Source organism: Charadrius vociferus, unplaced genomic scaffold, assembly GCF_000708025.1.
Source record: "Charadrius vociferus isolate BGI_N301 unplaced genomic scaffold, ASM70802v2 scaffold365, whole genome shotgun sequence".
NCBI lineage: Eukaryota > Metazoa > Chordata > Aves > Charadriiformes > Charadriidae > Charadrius > Charadrius vociferus.
The window spans coordinates 2,248,880-2,270,471 of record NW_009648559.1 but is presented as its reverse complement, the minus strand read 5'-3'; the positions used below and the strand labels follow the sequence as shown (position 1 = coordinate 2,270,471).

Genomic DNA, 21,592 nt, shown 5'->3' with positions numbered 1-21,592 from the left:
CATAAAAATGAGTGGAAAAAAACTTTGGAAAGGGAGTTGTAGTAAAATAAGGTTTTCATCCTGAAGCCATGGGAGTTTTGCAGAAAACTGGTCTTCTGATAAGATTAACTTCTAGACATAGTTGGCACACCCAGGTGAATGTCATTCTCTGATAAATACTTTGGAGTTCCTCCAGATGGATTTGCTTACTCTTGGAAGTTTTTGCTAGTGATGTAGATATTTTTAATTTTTAAATGTAACCAAAGATAGAGGAGGATTGAGAATGATCAGTTTCAGGCAGGAGGTTGCTTTCTAAACCCTTAGTTCTTAGGTTCAAACTGAGGAGTCAGGGAAGAATGACAGAACTAGTGCAAACTCATACTCTGCTGAAATGACAAATTAATTGAAACCATGAAAATTCTGATGTAGGTAAAGTGAGGAGTGAGAAGCACTTTTGATTTTTTTTTATAGACCTGCTGTTTTTTACAGGCATTTGTTGCTCTTCAGGTGTGTGTTTTTATTTATTTATGTTTGTCTGGCTATTTGTTAGCCTATGGCTACTTGCCAGTATTTAGGAAGAACAAAGTCTGCTCAAGTTACTAGAGTTATATTGCAGATAGATTTGGCCCCGTATGTTTGCCTTGTCACTTGACTGCAGCGTTGACATGGTTATTGGTGTGTCTTCCTCCCCTGGATTACATACTACATTTTTTGTCTCCGAGGAGAGGAGAATTTGGCGAGGAGAACTGAGAAGCATCTTTCCTGTTGTTCCCTCCCTCTGTTACTGAGAGTAGGGCAGTCTTGTGGACAGCTATAAATTTAGCTGCTAATTTTAATCTTAGGAGTCTGTTCTGCTTAGATTTTGGCTAGGAGGGATACCTGGGCAAGAGGAGAGTCCTGGGATTGTACCTACTGAATTGCATTCCCCTGGGGAACATCCCTGTGTATTTTCTGTAAAGTCCCCAGATTTTCCAAGATCCTGAAGCCCCGGCAAGGCCCTATTCTGACTGTTTGTCAAGAGCTTCTCTTAAGAACTAATGTGTTTAGAATAGGACTTAATTATCAGCATCCCTTTGAAAGGGATAGCTCAAAAGCCAATATAAAGGATGTCCAAAATGATACACCTCAGTGGTCTTTCTAGAAGTAGATGAGTAGGGAAGAGAGTTTTTCCAGAGGATACCCTTTGTCTTGATTCAGTTGATTGGGATGCAATAGTGAAGCTCCGTATTTGTGGTCAATGGTCAAATTCTACTTTTTGCAGTTAAGAGATCTTTAAATTGGACAGAGATGGGCAGAATGACATTCAATTAGAACAAAAATGTCTTCCCCTACGTTTCCTTTTTGCCTGCTATAACCTGGCTTTGACTCATCATACGCCTAGCTGAGAGGTTTTTTTTTTGGATCATGTTTGACATTTGCCCATAGCTGGAAAATACAAGAGCAGATTCCACAAGGCAAACACTGAAATCCAAAAAGGGGGTGTCATACCTACTGTTTGGTTCCACCGGCAGAGTGCTGAGCTTCCTTCATATTGAAGTATTTTAACAAGAATATTGTGTTATATATTATATGTATATATACATCATATATACGTGTAAGACTGACGGTAGTATGATTGTAATTAAATGGCACCTGCATTTCTGACACCGCCTTCTGTATGTTCGCTGAAGTTTATCCTTTTTATTCAAATCAACTTTGTGTGTTTTAAAATAATGAGAACATTTACAAAATATTTAGAATATCAACAACATGAATTCTCAAAAGTTATGTTTTCAGGACCTCAAAGGTAAAGGCTTAGAGTTGGATCTTAAACAGACGGAATTGGTGTAGTTCCTAGATTTCCAGGGAGCAGCGCCAATTTGCAGCAGCCAAAGAACTTTCCCTATTTCATTGAAACTGTAATTTTCATGCAAAACACACCAGACATCACAGGATTCCAGTAGTTCCGGCCCATTTGTCTGCTGCTGCTAGGAAGTTGTTTACTCTTTTGTATCACTCTCTGCTGACGTCTGCTCACTGAACAATGTCATCAAATTTCCTGTTTTTTGGCTTGTGGAAAGTAGCTCCCCCACCTTATGCTGAAGCTTTGCTGCGGGGAGATCTGTGGAGCCGGATGCACCCAGCAGACAGGATGTAAGGTTAAATGCAGCATAGCTAAATAAATAAAGTAGGTGTTCAGTTGTGAACTGGAGCTGCCTACTTACCAGGGAGGATAAAGCTGACAGCTTAAATATCGAGCAGTGATAAAACCCCATATTTGTTTCAGGTTGTGGTTTGTTTTTTTTCTAATGGCTTTTGGATTTTTGTTTTCCGCGAGTGTGTTCTCTTGCAGAATTATATTAGCAGCTTCCTGAAACAGCCTGAAATAGTTTATAATGTGGTGCTGTATGATGTATATGTGAAAACACCTCCATCCAGGTATTGCAAAACATTCTGGAAGCTGTTGACTGTGAAGCCGCTAGTGCTGTAATTCTGTAGACAGAGGAACTGTCAACAATGCTTTCATCAATAGTTCCTCTCCTGGCCAGCGCAGCAGAGGCCGGGTGCTGAGATCAGGAGTACTGAAACTCTGCCAGGGGTCTGATCCCCTTACGTTTTTGGTTTGCTTGTTTTTTGGCCAGTGCCACGGGGTTATTAACTTCTACTTGGACAAGAACCAGTGATGAGCAGAGCAGACCTGAGTTCAACAGTTCTTCCAGACAAAGCTTGGGGCAGCTTTAGTTGGTAATACTAACAACATCATCGTATTAGCCTCCTGTCATCCATATAAAGAGGAAGTGCTTGGAAAAAAGAAACAACCTTTGTAAAAATAGGGCGCACTGTGTGCCTCATGGTACTCGAGTCTTGTGCTTCCCTGTCTCTTCTGTAGGTCTGTCATGCTCCAAATTGTTCCCCCCAGTTCAGCATTACTCTGTCTCCAAACCTATTTGTCCTTTCTCCAAAGAGCTTGTGCATTTGCAAAGAGCAGTTGATGACTTCATGAAAGCAGTTCTTGTAATGCATCTTCTAAGGTCCTTTATTTCAAAAAAAAAAGCACCAAAAACAAAACCCAAAACCAATTAACCAAAACAAAACCAGAAAAAGGAAACAGCCCACAAATCAGAACATTCGGAGTTGCCCTGCAGAGCAGTGAAAAAGTCAGGGAACATCCGGTGACAGACGGACCAACAGGGTGTGCTGGAGTGGTATATAGGAACTGGCCCACCATTGAGGGGGTGAGTTTGTCTTTATTTTTTTAAGGTTTTTATTAACATACAGACCGAACATTTTACCTAGTGCTTTTCTCTACTAAATTCAGTTTTGCTGCACTGTCTCAGTGGTGTTTTCAGTGACTGGAAATAGTCTGAGCGTGTGAAGTACTGAGTGTGAAGCATGTGGGCTGTCACCTCATTGAAATGCTGAGTTCTCTTTGTCTTTTCTGACCCCTTCGTGTTTGGGTCTGTGCAGAAACAAAAATGCTGTTTCCCTCAGAGTATCTTCCTTTATGATCAGAAAGGAATATAACGGATTCTGCCCCAGTGCAGAGTTCCTGTTCTCTCAGCATCCTGCATCCCTAATGGGGCCCATAGTCAGTACATAGAGAAATGAAGTGGATGCGGTACCCAGCCATGGGTACCCATGTGAATTTGCTTTGCTTCTCTTCTTCTCTTTGGTTGCATTTGCAACAGGATTGTCTCATTAAGATCATACCAATCCCTAAGTATGAACATTCTCCGAGACAGGCTGCTGAGTTTGATAAGAAGTGGTCAACTTGTGCTTCAGACAGTTAAACCCTTGCAGTGAAAGCCTTGCATTCTGCCCCAGTGAAAATGAAGAAGTTGATCTAGTCTGTGGTGTAGACCTGCCCATAGCACAGGGCCCACATCAGTCACCTTCCGATTTGGAACAAGCACTGTCTGTGCTGAGGGAGGCTCAGGAAAGAAGCAGGAAAGGAGACCGCTGCAGACAATGAGTTCAGTGCCTAGGCAAAGGTAACACTTCATCCAAACAATTGGCAGGGGCTTCTCTCTCTTTGTTTCTACCCTGCCCTTCTTCCTCTCTGTGTATTCCCTGTTCCCTCCTCTACATATTTTCAGAGGTTCATCCTGTGCCTTTGTGCCCTGCCATCAGATAACAGCCGTGCTGTTTGATTCCTTTGACCTCTGCCCCCCCCATCACTACTCTGTTTGCAGTACTGTCCTCTTAAAATCCTCTTGTCCTCTTTTACATTCTCCTTTGCAGCTTCTGGTGAAGTCTGAACCACTCGTGGTGTTACAGACAACAAAAATAACCTTCAGGGCTACACTTCCCCCTTGGCAAAGCTGGACAAAACTCCCCGCTGTCTGTGTGGACTGTACGGCTGGGTAGAGCGCTCCATCATCGGGGAGAGAGGACCAAGGGAGTGTGCTCTGCCACCCAACCTGCTCTGCAGAGCTGGCTGGACGCGTGCACTGAAAGCACGGTGGGCCCAGGAGGCCTAATATAGTGTATTCCTTATCCTCTGGTGGAAGAGGAGAGCTCTGAACAAATTGTGCCTCCAGGGCATCTCAGTACCGACCTTCTTCCTGGGGCCCTTGACAGGGGCTGAGCCACAGGGCTCAAAATCAGAGCCTTCTGCATCCTGCTCCTGATTAAATTTATTCATAACTTGCCCTCATGGAGATTTACAAGTACAGGTGCAAGCTAAAACTCCTGAAAAGATGTCATTCATTTTATTCCTAACAAATAAATTCCAGATGTTTGCCTCTGACTCCTGGAGTGCTGATATAATCGGCTTGAGGTTCCAGTCGTTCAGTCTTGTGCTAGATGACAGAACAGAGGGAAATGAATGCTGTCACCATTGCCAGTGGCTTGCAGTCAAAGGGACGCAGTTTTTCCAACCAGATGAAACTGGGAGAGATCCAGATGAGACTGGGAGAGTAGTGTCGAGAAAACAACTGGTAGGCACTGCAGTGGCGGACCAGTAATAACTAGATTAAGAAGAAAATAAAAATAATCTTGTATGACAAGAATGTACTGGAATTGTACTGGAAATAATGGAACGTTTCAGGAAGAAAATATGCTATCATGTACTGTAAAGAGTAAATCTATACTTACCAGAAGGTGTTTCTTGCTGCAGACTATGTGAAAAGCTTCTTACGTGGGAAACATTGATTTGCATAGTGCTGCTTGTAAAGGCTGTAACTGAAATCTCAAAGTTGAACTTTGGGGGAGAAGTGTTTTTTCTTGACTGGCAGAGCCAACAGATTCTTCTTACTCTAGAAAAAACAGCAAAGCAGTCAAATGGTAGTCCTGGTAATTCTATATGTCATGCAGATGTGAAAAAAAAAATAGAATGGGCTAAAAATACAAAGGCAAATTGCAAAGCAAAATCATCAGTGAAGCTATTAAGTTGTCGTAAACACTGCAAAACTCTGTCTTAAAACTTGGTCTGAAGTAGAAATGTAATATGTAATATTATTCCCAACATAGACATGTTTCTCTTATTTAAAAAAAAAAAAAATCAGTCTTAGATGCTTTAAGTAGTATTAGTTTGTGGTTCAGACAAGCTATGCTTTACTTCCCAAAGAGTACATGGGTAGCAATGGCAGGGCTGCATTATTTAAGAATACAGAAGGGGCGTGAGGCTGAAATATCACACACGCTTGGTAGGCAATGTATTTGTTAGGTTTGGCTGCCAGAATAATTGATAGGTGATCAGCTATTCAGGGTTAAGGGTCAGCTGCACAGAGAACGAAGGACAGAGAGCCGTGATGGACCTTCCATTTGTGCAAGTGACCTTTTTAGTTTTCATTGCTCACTGAACTCAGAAAAGGAGGTCTACAGGGAGACAGAATCCGTGCAGCAAATGCACTAGATGGTCTCTCTTCCAATAGCAGGAAATTGTCGATTGTGTCACAAAACCACTGCAAATCTTGCTTGCTTCATCTGGAAAGTATTTCTGGGTACAACCTCGTATTGTGGCCTGCAAATTTTGTTACTCTGTTTTGTGGGGAACATACTGTGAGTAATTTATGGCTAATGGAGTGGTGGTTTGATGCCATCTCTAATATTTTCCTGCTGTTTCACAGAAGGTTTGTTTTGTTGGAATAGAATTGAATGTTCTTAGCAAAATAAGATTACAAAATATTACTGGATTAAATTATGCACCTCATAGTATATTCTGAAGTCATCCAGAGTGTGACATATTGGTTCAAATTAAGCAGTGAAGAAAAAAGTAGAACTTTGGTGTTTGGTAGTAGCTGCCTAGACTGTAGGTGTTAGTGGCTCGTACAGTTAGTCAAAATATATTCCTGTCGCAACCTAGTACTAAAATTGCAAAGTTCAACATTTAGCAGCACACCATTTGTTTTGTCTTTGGAGGATAAGGACAAAAGAGATGCAGAAGAATCTGCTAACCACACAAATATGAATGTGGTAAGAACATTTGTCCAGGCTCAAAGGAACATGCAAACACATAAAACAAGTCAAATGAAACTTCCCATGATTGATAAAAGCTTTCCTAATCAAGAACACTGTTCTCTCCTGCATCTATACTAAGTAATTACAGCCTTACGTTCAAAGTTCATAGAGGAAGAAGAAGAAATCAGGTGATCTATCTGAGTAATAAAACTTTTCAAGAGTCCGATCTGCATCATTCTTCAATGAGTTTATAGGTTTATTTTTATTTTTTTAATTCTCCAAGTGACCTGTAGTTTTACCGTAGCTTTATTGGAAGAGTTCATAAAGTGAGTCTAGCTTTTCCTTTCTCTTACGTGAGATGTTAGACTTTATCCTACAAAACTATTTATCCACGATATCTAATTTGTAATGTATGTGTAATATTTACTGTTTCACACAGGCTACCTTTACCATTAAACTGGTTTATAGAAATGCAGTAGAATTTTTACACAAAGCAGTAGTTTTGGTTTATTCTAGTCCTACAACTTTCTAGCCAGGTTGTGTGTCCTAGAAGTCAGGCTGAGCTCAGAGTTGTGCCACGAAACTACACTAAATTGGATATTTCATTAATAGAATTTTTCTGTTTGCTTTGGACTTTCTTCTAGTATTTCATTGCTTGCGGGGGGAAAGGCAAAAGAAAACAAATGAGCACAGCTGGTTTTTTACTCAGCTTTGCTGATACAGAGGAGCTTCTCTTCTGCATGTTGGAGGCAGGTCTGAGGAGCTCTGAGTCCCCGTGGTCTGGCGGTGCCGATACAGCGTCTGTCCTCCCCGAGGGAGGACACCGAGGCTTGCAAATTAACATTTCCTGCTAAAATTTCTGGTAAAAGCTCCCTGCCAGAGCTATCAGCAGTCTGGATCACTGTCTGGGAAGAAACACTTGGTGCAGGGGAGGAAGAAGGAAATGGTGACTGTGAACTTATTAATGGTGTCGCCAGACAGGACTTTAATGTCTATTTTCTCTTGTTTGTTCTTTGGCATGAAGCTTTTGCGCTCGCAGCAGAAGGCCTAGGCCCACTGCATCCTTTCTTACAGACACTAGCAGAGTGAGAAAGCAAAAATGTTCAGGGTGGGAACAGATTCTGGATAGTTGTGAAACAGATTAAACACACTTCCATCTTGTCAGGTTTGTATCTCAAGGGAGATTGATTTTTGGATGGATGCCAGTTTTCCTTGCAACTAATCAGGTTTGGGTGGTTGGTTTTTTTTTTGCATAGGCTGACACCATTTCATTATCGAATGACTAAAAGTGGAGCCTCTTTCTTTCATATAGTTCCTTCCTCAAATTCATCGTTGTTACCAAGTGGAATGAGGGTGTCACTGCCTGAAGGACACAGCATGGAGCCCTGTGGCCTGTGACAGCACAGCCCGGGCTCCTCATGGGCTCCAGCACTGATTCCTGTCGTAGGATGGTTGTGCAAGTCTCAGCTACAACATCAGACCGTCTCAGATGAGCCAGATAGATTTAGGTGTCTATAAAATCGTGCAGAAGGTGGCAGGTACCTGGTGATCCCAACCCTTGAGAAGCTGTTTTGCCCTGCTCACATTGTGCCGTCCTTGCTGGGGGAGCAGAGGACCTGCTTATTCCGGGGATCGCACATGGTGCTGGGGTTCAGATGGGCCCAATGCAGGGGCTGAGGACTTGTAACTTGAGGAGACTGATAAAGCTTCGGAAAAAAGCATTTCCTGACATCCTACCCACGTTTTAGGACAGCAAGCACCATTTTAAAATGACTGTCTGAACAACACATGAAAAGTCCACATCTGCTTGACCAAATGCGTTTTTCATCCACTGCTGGCTGTGTGCTCAGCAGTGTTCATGATCTGATACAGCAGTTATCTGTCTATGCAGTTTAGGTGAATGCACGTGTTTGCATTATAGATTTATTCAGTGTTTTTGCATCTTCTCTTCTTACCCCGTGTTCTTATCCCTGCATGTTACAGATCTCTCCTTCAAACTTTGTAACTGCAGCAAGACTCTCTGTGAAAGTTTCACTGCCCTCATATAACTGGTAAAAGTATCTGATGCATGTATCTCCAGATGATGTCTCTCTACTGGAAATCTCAAGGTTAAATAATTTATATGAGACTATTCAACGTCTATAGATTATTATCTGCATAATCATGGCCCTTGTACTTTATTTGAGAAATACAAACATTTTAGCTGGAAAGAGTATATCTAGACAGTACCAATGTCAATGAACTTCACCGTGGGCAGGATTTCATCTTAAGTGGATATTTGATACCCAGCTGAATTTGTTTCCCGGTTAATGACTACAGCGGCAGAGTGCTTTATGGGCTTCCTTACTGAGGGCTTGTTTATTAAAAAGGAGGTGCCTCGTGGGAGACTGCTCTGCCGAGACCTCGGTTGCCACAGCTTTAGGCCTGTGAAACTTTACTGGGAGGTGCTAACACATTGGTCACTTGTGCATTTCTAGAGAGAAATTTGTGCTCCGTAATAATTCATTTTAGACCAGCAGTGTTGTCTTTGGCATATCTAGCAGTTCTTTCGTAAAGGAAATGGTACTCGTAGGCAGAGATTGCTTTGTATCAAAGATAATTTTTTTAACAATTTTTTTTCAGTTAAGTTAAATAATGTGGAGTGTGCCTACCACAAATCCAGATAGAATGAAATTCTGTTTACAAGAGAACTAGAATGAAAAGTTGCTTTGTTGCATCAAATTCTACTTAATTGCAATTCTGGTTATAATTTTATTAACTTCATTATATACTTTATATTATATAACTTTATTATAACTTTATTGAAGACATGCAAAGTTTAGGGGGATCGGCATAACTGTAAAAAGGTTCTACTGTACATAAGGAAAAAAGTGATCCCATCTATCGAGCGTGTAATATTTAACGAGCCCTGTGGGCTGGCAGAAGCACTGTGTGTTACTGAACCAGACTCAAGCAGAAAACCAGTGTCAGGTTTCAAACTACCCTGTAGGTCCTCAGAAATGAAGAAGCATCTGTATTAGAGGAAACCAGTCACTCATCCCCTCAGCCAGCAAAGTTCCTAGTGGTCAAAAGCAAGAAGGGATCCCCAGCGCTCTGAAGTCCATTTGTCTTTTCCTCCTTTTGATAAAACCTGGAGTTAACCTGTTGGGTTGGTCATTGGTGTGAACAAGCAAACTTAATGCGAAATCTTAGAGTGAAAAAAAAGGATGCACTACTGTGAATTTCCTTGTGTTTTTTAAAAAGACATCTTGAATATGCCTGCAGTCTCAAGTCTTCCTCCATTTAGTAGAGACAGAATTCTCTATATAGAAAAGGTTTGAGTGCTGAGAACTTCTCTTGGTTTTCTCAAACATCAGTAGCCAGTTGCACTGGGAAACATGTATTCAACAAACAAAAATACTGAAATGTTTATTATCCATATCGAATGCTTCCCTTTCACTGTACTGGCCTCTGTCCCACTGACTTAGCGTTTATTCTGCCTGTGAAATTGCATCTCAGAGCCTGTATCTCTGCTGTTCCAGGCAGGGTACCAGAGAGCACAAATGACTTTGTGCTTACTTAAGGTGGGCAGAGCACACCTTTTGGAGCAGGCAGAAAACCACATGCCAGCGATGTCCAGTAGGTTCACAGACACCTGAGTAAGCTGTGTGCAGATGGCTGGGAGAATGGGGAAGAAGGAGGAGGAGGAGGTAACTCCATACTGTCCTCATCCAGTCTCGAGGACTGTCATCAACTGATGCATCTAGGATGCCCACATATGCGAAGGCTGGAGATGCGTAAGATAAAGTGGCAATCACAGGAGCTCGTGTGCAGGTCTCAGCTGGACAGGAGGGGTAGTCTTACCTTGCTACCTGCCCAACTGGGGTCTGACAGCAGTTGGCTGCAGGCCATTGCACACTGCTTGGGAAATGTATGCTTTTATAATAATGGATGGCAGCAGATAGAAAAAAGTATTATGGTCAGTAAAGCCTCAACTGTGTCAGTGCAAGCAATAGGTTATTAATGAAAATAGAAAAAGCAAGTTTATTCCTTCAAAAAGGGAAGGCTTCAGACAAAAGAGAGGTCTTCTAGGAAGCCTAGCAGATCCGCTGGCTGTTTTTTTGTGCTGTACTTTCTTGCTGCCTTTGTGTGTGGCGATGGCAGTGTTGATAGATCAAGGCATGAAAAGTTTACAGTGTTGGTAGATCAAGGCATGAAAAGTTTGTTTGACATGAAGAAGGTAATTGGAAATCTTCCTGATAGACTGGTATTTCCTTTTAGTCAGCTAACTGTTCAAATCCAGATGGTTCGAGAAAACTGCCACTGAAATTCACATGCATAAAGAAAAAAATAAAACATATAGTGGTGGGGAGCTATTGTATCCTGCTGCATCTGTGATCATCTCTAAAGTAAAACTAGCAAGTGGTATCCACCAGAAAGAAGAGAACTTGCTGATAGATGTTAAACTGATTAGCGCCTATTGCTACACTCCAGGATCTTGCAGAATCACAAGAGAGCAAGCACTTTTAATAATATTAAACAATAGAACTACTGTGCCATATTTAAGTCTCCCAGAGTGCCGTGCAGCTCAACTGTTAAAGTGCAGGCAGCAAGAATTTCCCTCTGGGCCAGAAGAATGTAGTATTTGTACTAAAGCGTCTGCTCAAGTGGGGGGATGGAAAGTCAGCTACAGACAGCCTGCAAAATTAATACACCTGAGGCAGCAGTAGGCGAATGAGAAGTTCCTTTTCAGTTAGACAAAGGTGTTGGTAAAGCCGAGGCTGGATTTATTTGTTTGGAGTGATGCAAACCCCAACGTGTTCAATGCTCTGGTTTCTAGTGTGTCTTGGCTGACGACCTGCAAGACTTAAAGAGCGGCTTTTTCTCTGTCTTCTTGGCTAGCCTTTACATCTGGGTAGAGGTTATTTCTGCCAACAGATGAGAGAGGATGACACACTGAAACTTTTATATTGATGCCGGCATTAGCTGGTCCCCAGAGCTCAGTTATAGCTCTCCTATCCAGTGCAGTAGCCAGACTTGTGTCAGGTAAGGGGAAAAGGAGAGAGGAAATAGGTCTCAACCTTTTGGGAATTGCTGGATGCACTGTTTTTACATGGCTGCCTTTAAAGCATTTTGTGAGATGCTGTGGCTTGTCCTGGTTGCAAAGGGGAAAACAGAGCGGTCTCAGAGTTGTTGAAGTACAAGGGAATAGCTGATGAAACTCAGAGAGGTGTCATATCCACACATACACGCTGTTCAGCTGCCCGCGAGGTAATGTCTCACAAAGGCAATCACAACCCGTATTTGTGAGTAACCCCAGAATACCAAGCATGCCTGACTTGAGAGGACATTCGCTCTGAAGTGCGGGGTATTCTAGCTGACCCTTGAATTTTGTCAAAAACAAATAAAACATGGGATTAGTTGCTAATACCTTAAAGATGACCTCTTTTTTTCATTTGAAGCAATTCAGTTTCTGCATATTGCACATTCTATTCCTGTTACCCTTAAGCTGGACTCTCCAAAAAGATAAACATTTAAAAACTACATTTTACTGTGAACAGCTGAAAATGTGCATACTACTTTTTTTTTTTTGCATTGATAAAGGCATCCATTTCTGCAACCTATGTATAGAAAACCATTATTATAGGGTTTAAAAAATTCTTCTAAAGTACAAGCCAGATCATTTAAGCTGCTGTTTTTCTCTTAGCGCAGGATATAACTACAAATGCTTTACAGCATGCCCTCACCACACAGAAATATTTGGCTGTAGTTTAGTGAGCAGCCCAGGGATCCGACATGGGGATAGCTCATGGCCTCCAGACAAAGATCTGCGTGCATGTGGCCTGAGTGGAGAACTTCTTGAAAAACTTCCAGTCGAAAAGTGGGGACTTTAATGAAGACCCCAGTGAGCCATCTGAAATCTTAAGACGGTGAAGGCCTAAAGCATTTTAAATTCAGTGCTGGTTGGTCATAAAAGCATTTGGCAAAATCATGACCATGGGGTGCAGACCAGTGTTAAGGGTATTCACATCTCCAGGGTTGTTGCAGAGCATATGATTCACATTTTTTCTTTTGTAAACAGGCAAATAGATGAAATGTCAAGCCTGGTGTACTTGTGCATAGCATACAAGTCTATAAGGAATCTCTAAATTGGGTAGATGCTGCAGCAAATACAGCTTGCTGGATTTGAGCAACTTAGGATGTGAGAACTGATTTCCATTCAACTTTGTTCTCTTTGGACAGAAAAAGTCAGTGTGGATTAATGAGTAGATGGCTTTCTTTTTCTGACTCTGTGACTTATTCCGTCCTTTTTTGGTGTGCAGTTCATTGAGAGTGAGGACTCTTGTGGAGGTACATAGTAGGAGATTTGCATCGTCGCTTTGCTGGAGTTGTATCCGCTTACCTTAGAAACCGACGGTAACACTGCAGTTACCAAGTCATAATGTACATTGTGTTTGAATTCTTAGAAACTATCGTTTTGAATTTCAGACATCAGTGGGTGTTTTCCAGATACTGGCTATTATCAAGTGGCCCCACTATCACTGGTGCGTGCCACTGGCGGTGGAATGGGCAGTGGTGGGAGCTGATACCGTGCCAAGGGATGCTGGGGCTCGGCACGAGGTATGCTGGGACCGAATTCCTCTGAGTGTGGAAATGGGAACAGCAGCCATGTCCTCCCGCCAGAGGTTTTGAGGTCTGTGTAGTAGTGCTGTAGGCACACTAAGTGATAATGACATTTATTTTCTCTCTTGAATACCCGATCAAGAGCTAAAAAAAAACCCCTGAAATGTTAGCATGTTCTGTGTAAATGTTCTGACCTTTAACAATGGCAGGCACTGCTGACTGCCTTTTTGCCCTGTCGTTGTACAGCATTACCACAGTGGGCACTCGTCTGGGCCAGAGGCCACCCAGGCCTTACCGCATTACAGATAATAATGAAAGTCACTTTGGGACAGCATCGTTAGTTATTCCCAACAAAATGGAACGAATCACTTTTGCTAGTGCCATGCTTGCAGCTCAATAACTGAAGTCTTCTATAAGGAATAAGGGGAGAATTTATAAACGGTACAAAATGGGAGTTCTTGGTTGTGTCTAAAGTGTGCTAGAAGGCAGCCCCATTTCACAACAGTATTACTCCAGTTTCGTTCTAATTTAACTTCACTTATTGCAGTGGAGTAACGCTGAAGAAATGCAGTGGGGAATTAGGCCCAGAATACAAACAAACAAACATATATAATAACAGTTGGCATGTGTGGCAAGCTGAATACGTAGCCAAAAATCAGCAGGGTCCCCCTGAGGGCCAGGAGAGGCCAGCGCTGTCTGCTGGCACGGCCACGAGCAGTCCCGGTCCCAGCCGGGGGTCGGTACCATCTGGTTGGCTTCCTCGGGACAGGGGTTATCCCGAAACCCACCTCTGAACCGAGCCATGGAAGAAGGGCTGGATTTTGGGAGCGGTAAAGGTGTTGTTGGGAAGTGGGGAATAAGAGGGTGGGTCTCTCAGCCACATGGCTCGAGAGCTCGGGCAGCTCGTTACGCTCGATAAAGCTTTTCTTCTCACAAAACCTGCAAGCTGTCCAAATTCTGTGTTGCTAATGATGTGAATCAGACACCAGAGTTTGGCTCTCAAGAGGTAATTCATGTAAAACTGGTTCACAACGGGTACTGAAACTTAAGAAATGGATTAAAAAACCAGAGGGTGTGTTACCCCATCGCTTACACACTCTGTTGTAATGGCAGCATTACAGATAGTTCTTCTAGGAATCAATTTAAAGCAGAAAATAGATAAAAGGGAAAAGATACTGGAACAGAACCTCAGGTGATCTTCAGACCTTGAAATACAGATCTAAATCTGTACTGTTTTGTTGATAGAGATGCATCAGTGGGAACCCGATTTAGATTAATGTAAATGCTAGATTTTATCAAAGCAAATTGCACTGACTCAGAATGCTACATTATGTAAATTACTGAGTCTGTGACATTTGTCTACATCATTTATGGAACAGAAATAGGAAAAAAATATCAAGGGCTGGAATTAACAGGTTTCATCTAGGTTGAACAGCAGTTTGGGTAAATTTCAGAACTCTTGTTGTTGGATTTGAGCAAAGAATAAACGGGCTGCACACGGCGTAGGGTCTCTGAGAGCCGGGTTTGCCTTTGTCCTTGAGTCTGTTGAGCAAAGGCAGAAACCTTGGACGCTTTGTTCCCTCGTGTTCTTTATTCAAACTGTTGTGGCCTCCAAACAGCGAAGGAGTAGCTGCATGGGGCCAGACTCCCACTTCATTTACACTGAAGTAAATCCAGCGTATTCTCTTTGTGTTTGGTGGAATTATGCTGGATTTTCACCATTGCTGACCAGGTCAGGATTCAGCCCGTGGACTATAGAATGCATTTTATGCCCTGAACAGTTGTGTGTGTTTGGAAGATCTGCTCAGCCAGCATTGTATGTAACTTGCGCCAATGTTAAGTTTGTAACAAAATAGTGCTGTCAAGGTCTGGAAGGAAGGTGTGAACAATAATGTTCAGTGTTTAGGAGAAAGTGCATGGAAAGTAGGAAGCTAAGTCTTAAATTCTCTACTTAGGTAGATTTCCACTGAGAAAGAAATAGGTAAATGACCATGGATTGGATTAGGATTCATATTTTTCAGAAAGTAATAAGGGTTGTTATAAACAAAGAAAAATGTGAATAGTGAAAACCTATAACTGATCCTGACCATAGTGGCTTTCTTGCCCAGAAATGTTAGCCACACCGAGTCACAAAGCCCTTCTCTCTTCAGATAGAAGCACCGCACTGGTGTGACCTGCGTGGACGGGATCCTGGACTTTGTCATGCCAGTTTGTACCAACTGGGTTGTTTCCTAGCTTTCAGCATCCAGGAGGATTTGGCTAAGGTTTCTGAGAACAGGTATTATCATGTAGAATTCAGATTTCTGCCATTAGTAGATCCTGAATCAGTTAAAGTTCAAGGTGTGGTACAAATCTATGAATTCATTTGAGCTTTCATTTTCTGGGATGATAAATCTATGCCTAAACCAGCAGGTAAATAAAAAAGGATATTTTTTTCCTTTGTAAAATTCATCCCTTTGTTTTTCTTAGAATTACCAAAATTCAGTTTATGTTAACAGTCCTAATGCTCTTAGCATATCTTGATGATTAAGACTGTCGAATCTTACTTAGTGAGTCAACTCGTGCTGATTTATATCATGTATACAGTGTATGTAGAAAACTTAAGTATATATTTTAAAATTGGATAAAACACATTTTTGTGACGTGTTAAAATATTGATCTGAGTAAAATGATTAATTTTGCTGGCTGTAGTCCATTAGGACCAGTGATAAAGTCTTATGTCTAATCATTGTAGTTATCTGTCTCATATATTATAATGAGTCAGAGCCTTGAGGTTGAAGTCTTTATTTGAAGAGGCAGTTACTTAGTGTTAAACTACTAACAGAAATTCTCTTCTCATTATCTGCTTTCTAAACCCGGGTGCCCGCCGTACAGTAGCAGTTTCCATCTGCAATCCATTCAGCAAAAGTTTTTGTCGCTTCTTTGTTCAAGTCAGTTGCAGGAAAAATAAGCTCTCACATCTCCCGCAAACTAACCTGGAAAAGGCGAGAGGAGCAGCAGGAGCAGAAATGCTTCCAGCTGCCCTTTTGGGAGGGATACTAGCAGGAGGCCAGGACTGTGCATGGCCATTACGTGCCCAGACAAAGAGTCATTCCTGTCACCCGCGCGGCCCCATCTGTGGCAGAAAGGAAGCGATGGGGCGGTTGTGGATTGCGGAGGAGGGTTTGGGGCGAGCGCTCCTGCTCCCCAGGACCCCCCCGGCTCCCCAGCCAGCCCTCCTCCCGAGAGGGTAGTGCTGCAGCAGCCTGCGGTCCCCGCTCTGACGAGGGTTACCTTTGGCTGCACAGGGCTTTAAAACATCCCACAAAAGCTTCATAAAAAAAGTGACTTAAGACAATCAGCCTCCCAAAGGAATGTTTTTGCCCCTGCATAGCAGGAGTATTGCATGGGAGTTAATAGTCAAAGGGTTTTTTGGGGGCTGACTCTGCCCTTTCAGGAGGTTTGCTCTCCTCTGCAATTGGTAATGGTAAGAGAGGCATTTTGGAGAAAGCCAAGATATGAGACCTCTAGCAAATAGGGGACCTGTGGGATGCTTTGATGTGTCCCACACGCCCGCCAGGCAGTTTATCACCATAGGGAGCATGTGGATCAAGCTGGCTTTGTTTCCACTCTATTCCTTTCTACATTTATTCATCGAGCAAGTTCATTTAAAGTTTTTCTAGCTGTAGGAAGAAAAAAAAACCCAACCCAGCAACCATGAACAGACCATTCCTCTAGGTTCTGTTCTGGTAAAATATGAAGCATGACTCATAGCGAGAAGTACTTTACCAGGTTACATCAGGTCAGCGTTGAGTTTGTTGTACTTTAATCACATCCGTCACAGTTGTTTGGGTTTGTCTTTTTAAAGCTTATTTCAGTTGTTTTTATTTACCAAACATTCACTTTTCTCTGGACATTGGAAACATGGAAGTATTTCTATCAGCAATTTCAATGTTTGCAACTGAGCTGCTAGAAGGTGCAGCTCGCTTCCAGCGAGCGGTGACTGCGCACAGCGGGCAGGAGAAGACCTCCCCGTTGACAGCCATCATGTGCGTGGCTAATGCCGTCGCCTTGGGGCAGATCTCACTTTGTGCCAAGGCCAGGCCTGGTTCAACGGGACAGAAAATACGGTGTTCAAATACGAAAGGCAAATTTTGGGGAAAATAAGTGCTACCAGCAGTAGTTCAGTGGGTCAGAGAATGTAAAATGGCTGCAGTAGCCGTGTGTAAGCATTTGGAGTAGCCTGGAGTTGATTATCGGCTGTGTCTCCAGGCAGAGGCTGTAAACACTTGCTGCTGCAGTAACTGAGCTGCTGTCTGCAATTAAAGCTAACTAGCAGTTGCTGCCCTGCAGCCTGCTATTACAGCCATCTCCCGCTCCCCAGACCTGCGGAACTGAGCTGCTGCTGTTGTGGAAGTTTGCAGTAGCACAGAGGAGCCAAAATGGTTTGCATTTTCAAACCCCTGAGAATTAGGTAGCGTTGCAAACCCTTCTGGCATTTAGATGCCTTTGAGACCATGAGCCCTGGCGCCAGCCAGCACCCATGGGGTGGTTTAAGTCTGGGGCTGCGATGAGAGCAGGCTGTGCTGTCAGAAATCTGCAGCAGGACCCCTTCCTACCATCTGTTGGCTTTGGTCCCAAGCTGTAGGCTGGCCTCTGAGGTTGTTTGGCCAAGGAAGGATTTTCAAAAGACTTGCATTCATAGCCATGGTGCCCAAAGTGTCCACGCTCAGGTCTTGCCACGGTCACATATGCTGTACTTACTCATGAAGTTTGCGTTGGCGGCTCTTTGGTAAGGGACCCAGCGCTGTCTCGATCGATTCCAGAAACCTGCAACTAGTTCTACCTCTCTGCCTTCTCCTACACTTTCTTACAGGTTTGTGCCTGCCTGGAAGGCTGTCATGTGCATAAGTCATGTCTGTCAATCTGAAAAGGTACTTGAGGGTTTGTTTTTCAAGTAGGACAGAAACTTCACAGAAGCAGCAGCAGAAGTTGTGTTTGTGCAGTTACTATACATATGAGCTTTGGCTGGGTTTGGTTTGGTTGTAAGCTTGCAGCTTTAGAGGTATTTTTGAAGCTCATTTAGTTCACCGATAGTAGAGAGTTGCTGCTAATCCTTGTGAAGCCTTGATTTTTGACACAGTACTTAATCAGCATGTTACTTCTCACTCCTACCAGCAGCACGCAAAAAGTTGAAGTGATTAAGCAAGTTATTTGAGCAGATTTCAACAGGATTAAGAATTAACTGGAGTTCACCAAAATTTTCCAGCTGAGATGCAGAACGGAGTTTTCCTTCTACTTGGGACAGTGAGTTAACGTGTAACAAGACAGTTTATCTCATTTGGGCAGTCCTTGTAACTTTAAGCTTAAATGGTGGATGGACAGGTATTTTTAGTGTAGAAATGGCCACAGGTTTCTGGCAGAAAAGTATTTTTCAGGCTCAGTCCTTTAAATACTTTGATGAATATTCATTCACAACCTTTTTAAAAGAAAGAAGCATCTGAAAAGCAGTAACTGGCAATACTGGGTTTATCTCATGTTAAAATTCCCCTTGGACTGGGACCAAGGGTACGCTGACCTGATAGATGGGGTTTTACATCCGCCCAAACGCCAGTGAAGTTCAGCTCTGGGGCTGAACCTCACAGCTCAGGCCCATCCCTTGGTGAAACTGGAAACACCTGCTGCTTTATGCTGGCAGCTGGAGCGTACAAAATAAATGCTTCAAAATTTAATTTCATGTGTGGTTATGGTCAGAGAAGCGGCTGTAGAAAGGCATCTCTTGCTCAATAGATATGCTCCCTCTGTGTCCTTCGGGCATTTCTGCTCATCTTCCCGATTCCGGACAAGTAGTTACTACTGTCAGTGCTGCAAAACCAGTAACACTGGTGCAAAACGCTGGATTCCCTCCTGCTATGTGCATCATCAGCAAAACTATGTGCTATTTCTAGTGCAGATTTTGAATAAATTGGACGATGGGCCACAAGGGAGAATAAAGCAGCTTGATTTTTCCAACCGAAGAGAGATTTTGGTCTCAAAATTAGAAAAAATTGACTGGAGAGTATTTAAACTAAGCTGATCTGGCCAGAATGACTGAGAGTAAATCTGAAACCCCTCCATGTCATTTTAACATCAGCTTTTAGAGGCCCTCTTAAATAACACAGGCAAACACTGGTGCTTGGCTTGTTTTTGCAGCACCTATGTTGCCGCTTTTCCTTGGCTCTTGCTTATTGAGTGTTGCAGTGATGATTCCCAAGTTGATAAATAAATAAAATCACATATGAGAAACTCTGAGGGTTGAGCAATGGAGCTGTACGGTCATAGAAAGAGTGGAGCATGTAATTCTAAAAGACTGTTCTGTGGGATGTGCTGATGATTCTTTAAAATTACTTACTGGAAAAATTTTAGGCTGCAAAGCAGTAAATCTGATCTTCAAGTGTGGTTTTACTTTGAAAAAGAGTGTAAAAATGCCACCTTTGTGCTTATCAGATCTTTTCTTTGTATGTATGAATCCAGAGATGTCTTTCATTTACTGCATTGCTAAAAATAATTTTCTTATGCTTTTTTATTCCAGTTACCTTTGAAGAGTCTATGTAACTCTAAGGACCATTAGTTGGACTCTGTTTCCCATTTTTTAGCTTTCATTTCTGAGACAAGAGGTGAAAAAATATTTAAGCACATGAAAGTGCAGATACTTGCCTCGTGGGAATTCCCAAAGAACCCAACGTGTGCAATCCTGTTAGAGTCTCCCTCTGTATGTATGTGTTTAACTGCTTTAGAAAGTCCATCCCATACCAATTGAAGTCATTCATGTTCAAGCATGATTAATGATTAATCGTATCGAAGATAATCAGTTGTGATAGACAGCCCTTCTGGTCATTGACCTCCGTTGCTTGAAGGGAGACACGAGAAGGAAGCTCAGGTCGTGCATCCTAAGCTGAACTGTTTGCCTGTGTTTGTTGAACACAATCTAATGTGGGAATCGCTGGCACGCAGGAAGCATGACATGTGTGACAGCATTTTTGCAGGGTTTTTCAAAGCAAATTTACATGCTGAATACAGGCTTTGTCAAGTACAAGTTCTGAAACCTTCCCTGGAGGGGCTGGGCGGGAAGGAGGGAATGCAGCAAAACGCCCTTGGAGAAATGAAATTAGTGTGGTTTTGTAGTACTCTTGGGCACCTGTTACATGTGAAACTCTAAGAGCGGAGTTACGTATTTTTGCCTTTCTCCTGGACATTTAATGCTTTTTTGGACTTTAAAACACTTCTGTGTTTTGCAGAACAGCTGGAGTGATACAGAAGATAGAGAAAAATAACAATCTCTCTACCAAACTTTCATGACTATTCCATTACTTTATGTTTAACATGACAATAAAAAAAACTGACTTGAATAATAGCTTGTTGATTTCTAACTGTGTTAATGTCGCTTGGCACATAAATTTACAAAAGCAGAATAAGACCCTCATGAAGAAGCAGCCTCATAATGATAGCAATATATCTCTGAGACAGTGGTAAATAAGAAATGTCTTCTCTAACAGAGCTAATTTTTCTTCTTCCCTAGGTGTATATGTATTAATAAGATTCCTTCTTATTTCTTCTAGGCACCAGTAACGGATGTGCAGTTTGGCCCTATGAGACTTCATCAAGATCAACTTCAGGTAATACAACAGTTCAAACTGAAGTCTTAATTTCTGAAACATCACAGAAGTTAGCTTAAAATTTATGACTGGAATTTTTTGGGTAATTTTGAGATCTTCGCAGAGCATTTTTGTCAAGTGATAATGTGCATCTAACAGATTTTTATCATGACATTCTATGTGATATCCTAAAAATCCTGCCTAACTCTTTTCTCCAAACATCTCTCAGCTCATAAAAATAGCTATCTGTAGTTCTTTCTGATATCAGTTAGCTTGTAATCAATGTACTGTGTCCCTTGTTTTGTATTTTACTGGTAGTCAAGTCTTAGTCAAAATCTCATCAAAATGATACTAAGCCAAATATCCTGTCAAGGTCTGTTACACCAGCATTACTACCAGCATCAACCAAACTTTCAGTATCATCACAAAGATCTGAAGTATGCTTGGCAGAGTATGGCTTTTGTTATTCATTGTTGACTGGCATTAATGCATCCTCATTTATCTCTTTATTAAGAAAGGTCATATGTCAGTTGTCCCCTTACTTTGCCTGGGATAGGTATGAGGTTTGCAGATACAGGACTCCGTTGAACTTCCTCTGAAAATTCTCCTGTATCCCAAGGCATGCTAAGCCATTAATAATCCAAGAGTTCCTCAGTCAGTAATTACAAAACTCCAGCGTGAAAGTAATCTGGACCTGATAATTTGAAAATGTCTGTCTTCAAGAACTGCAGTTCGACATCTTCCTGAGCTATTGTCAGAACAGACAGTATTATCATCGAACATCATATCTTCGGACAGCCTCATCCAGCTGTTCCCCAAATATAACTCAAAAACATTCCTCAAACATTTCTGCCTCCTTCGTTGTTGTTAATAACTGTATTGCTTTTGTCCAGTCATGGCCCACTCTAAAATTCTCCCAATTTATCCCAATAATATAGCTGGCAGGTATGAGGGAAGGAGAAGTTAGACAACATCCCGTTAGGCCAGAGTCAATCATACAGCTCAGATCTGCTGAC

The 21,592-nt window shown here is 42.2% G+C and overlaps 1 protein-coding gene across 1 annotated transcript in view; it reads left to right on the top strand.

Annotated features, from left to right (window-relative positions):
* The window catches only part of PDE8A (phosphodiesterase 8A), a 128,696-nt gene that overhangs the window by 70,253 nt on the left and 36,851 nt on the right, over window positions 1-21,592 (top strand). The window contains exon 2 of the mRNA XM_009886122.1: window positions 20,541-20,597. Within this exon, the coding sequence (XP_009884424.1) occupies window positions 20,541-20,597 (57 nt within the window). The remainder of the gene's footprint in view (window positions 1-20,540; window positions 20,598-21,592) is intronic.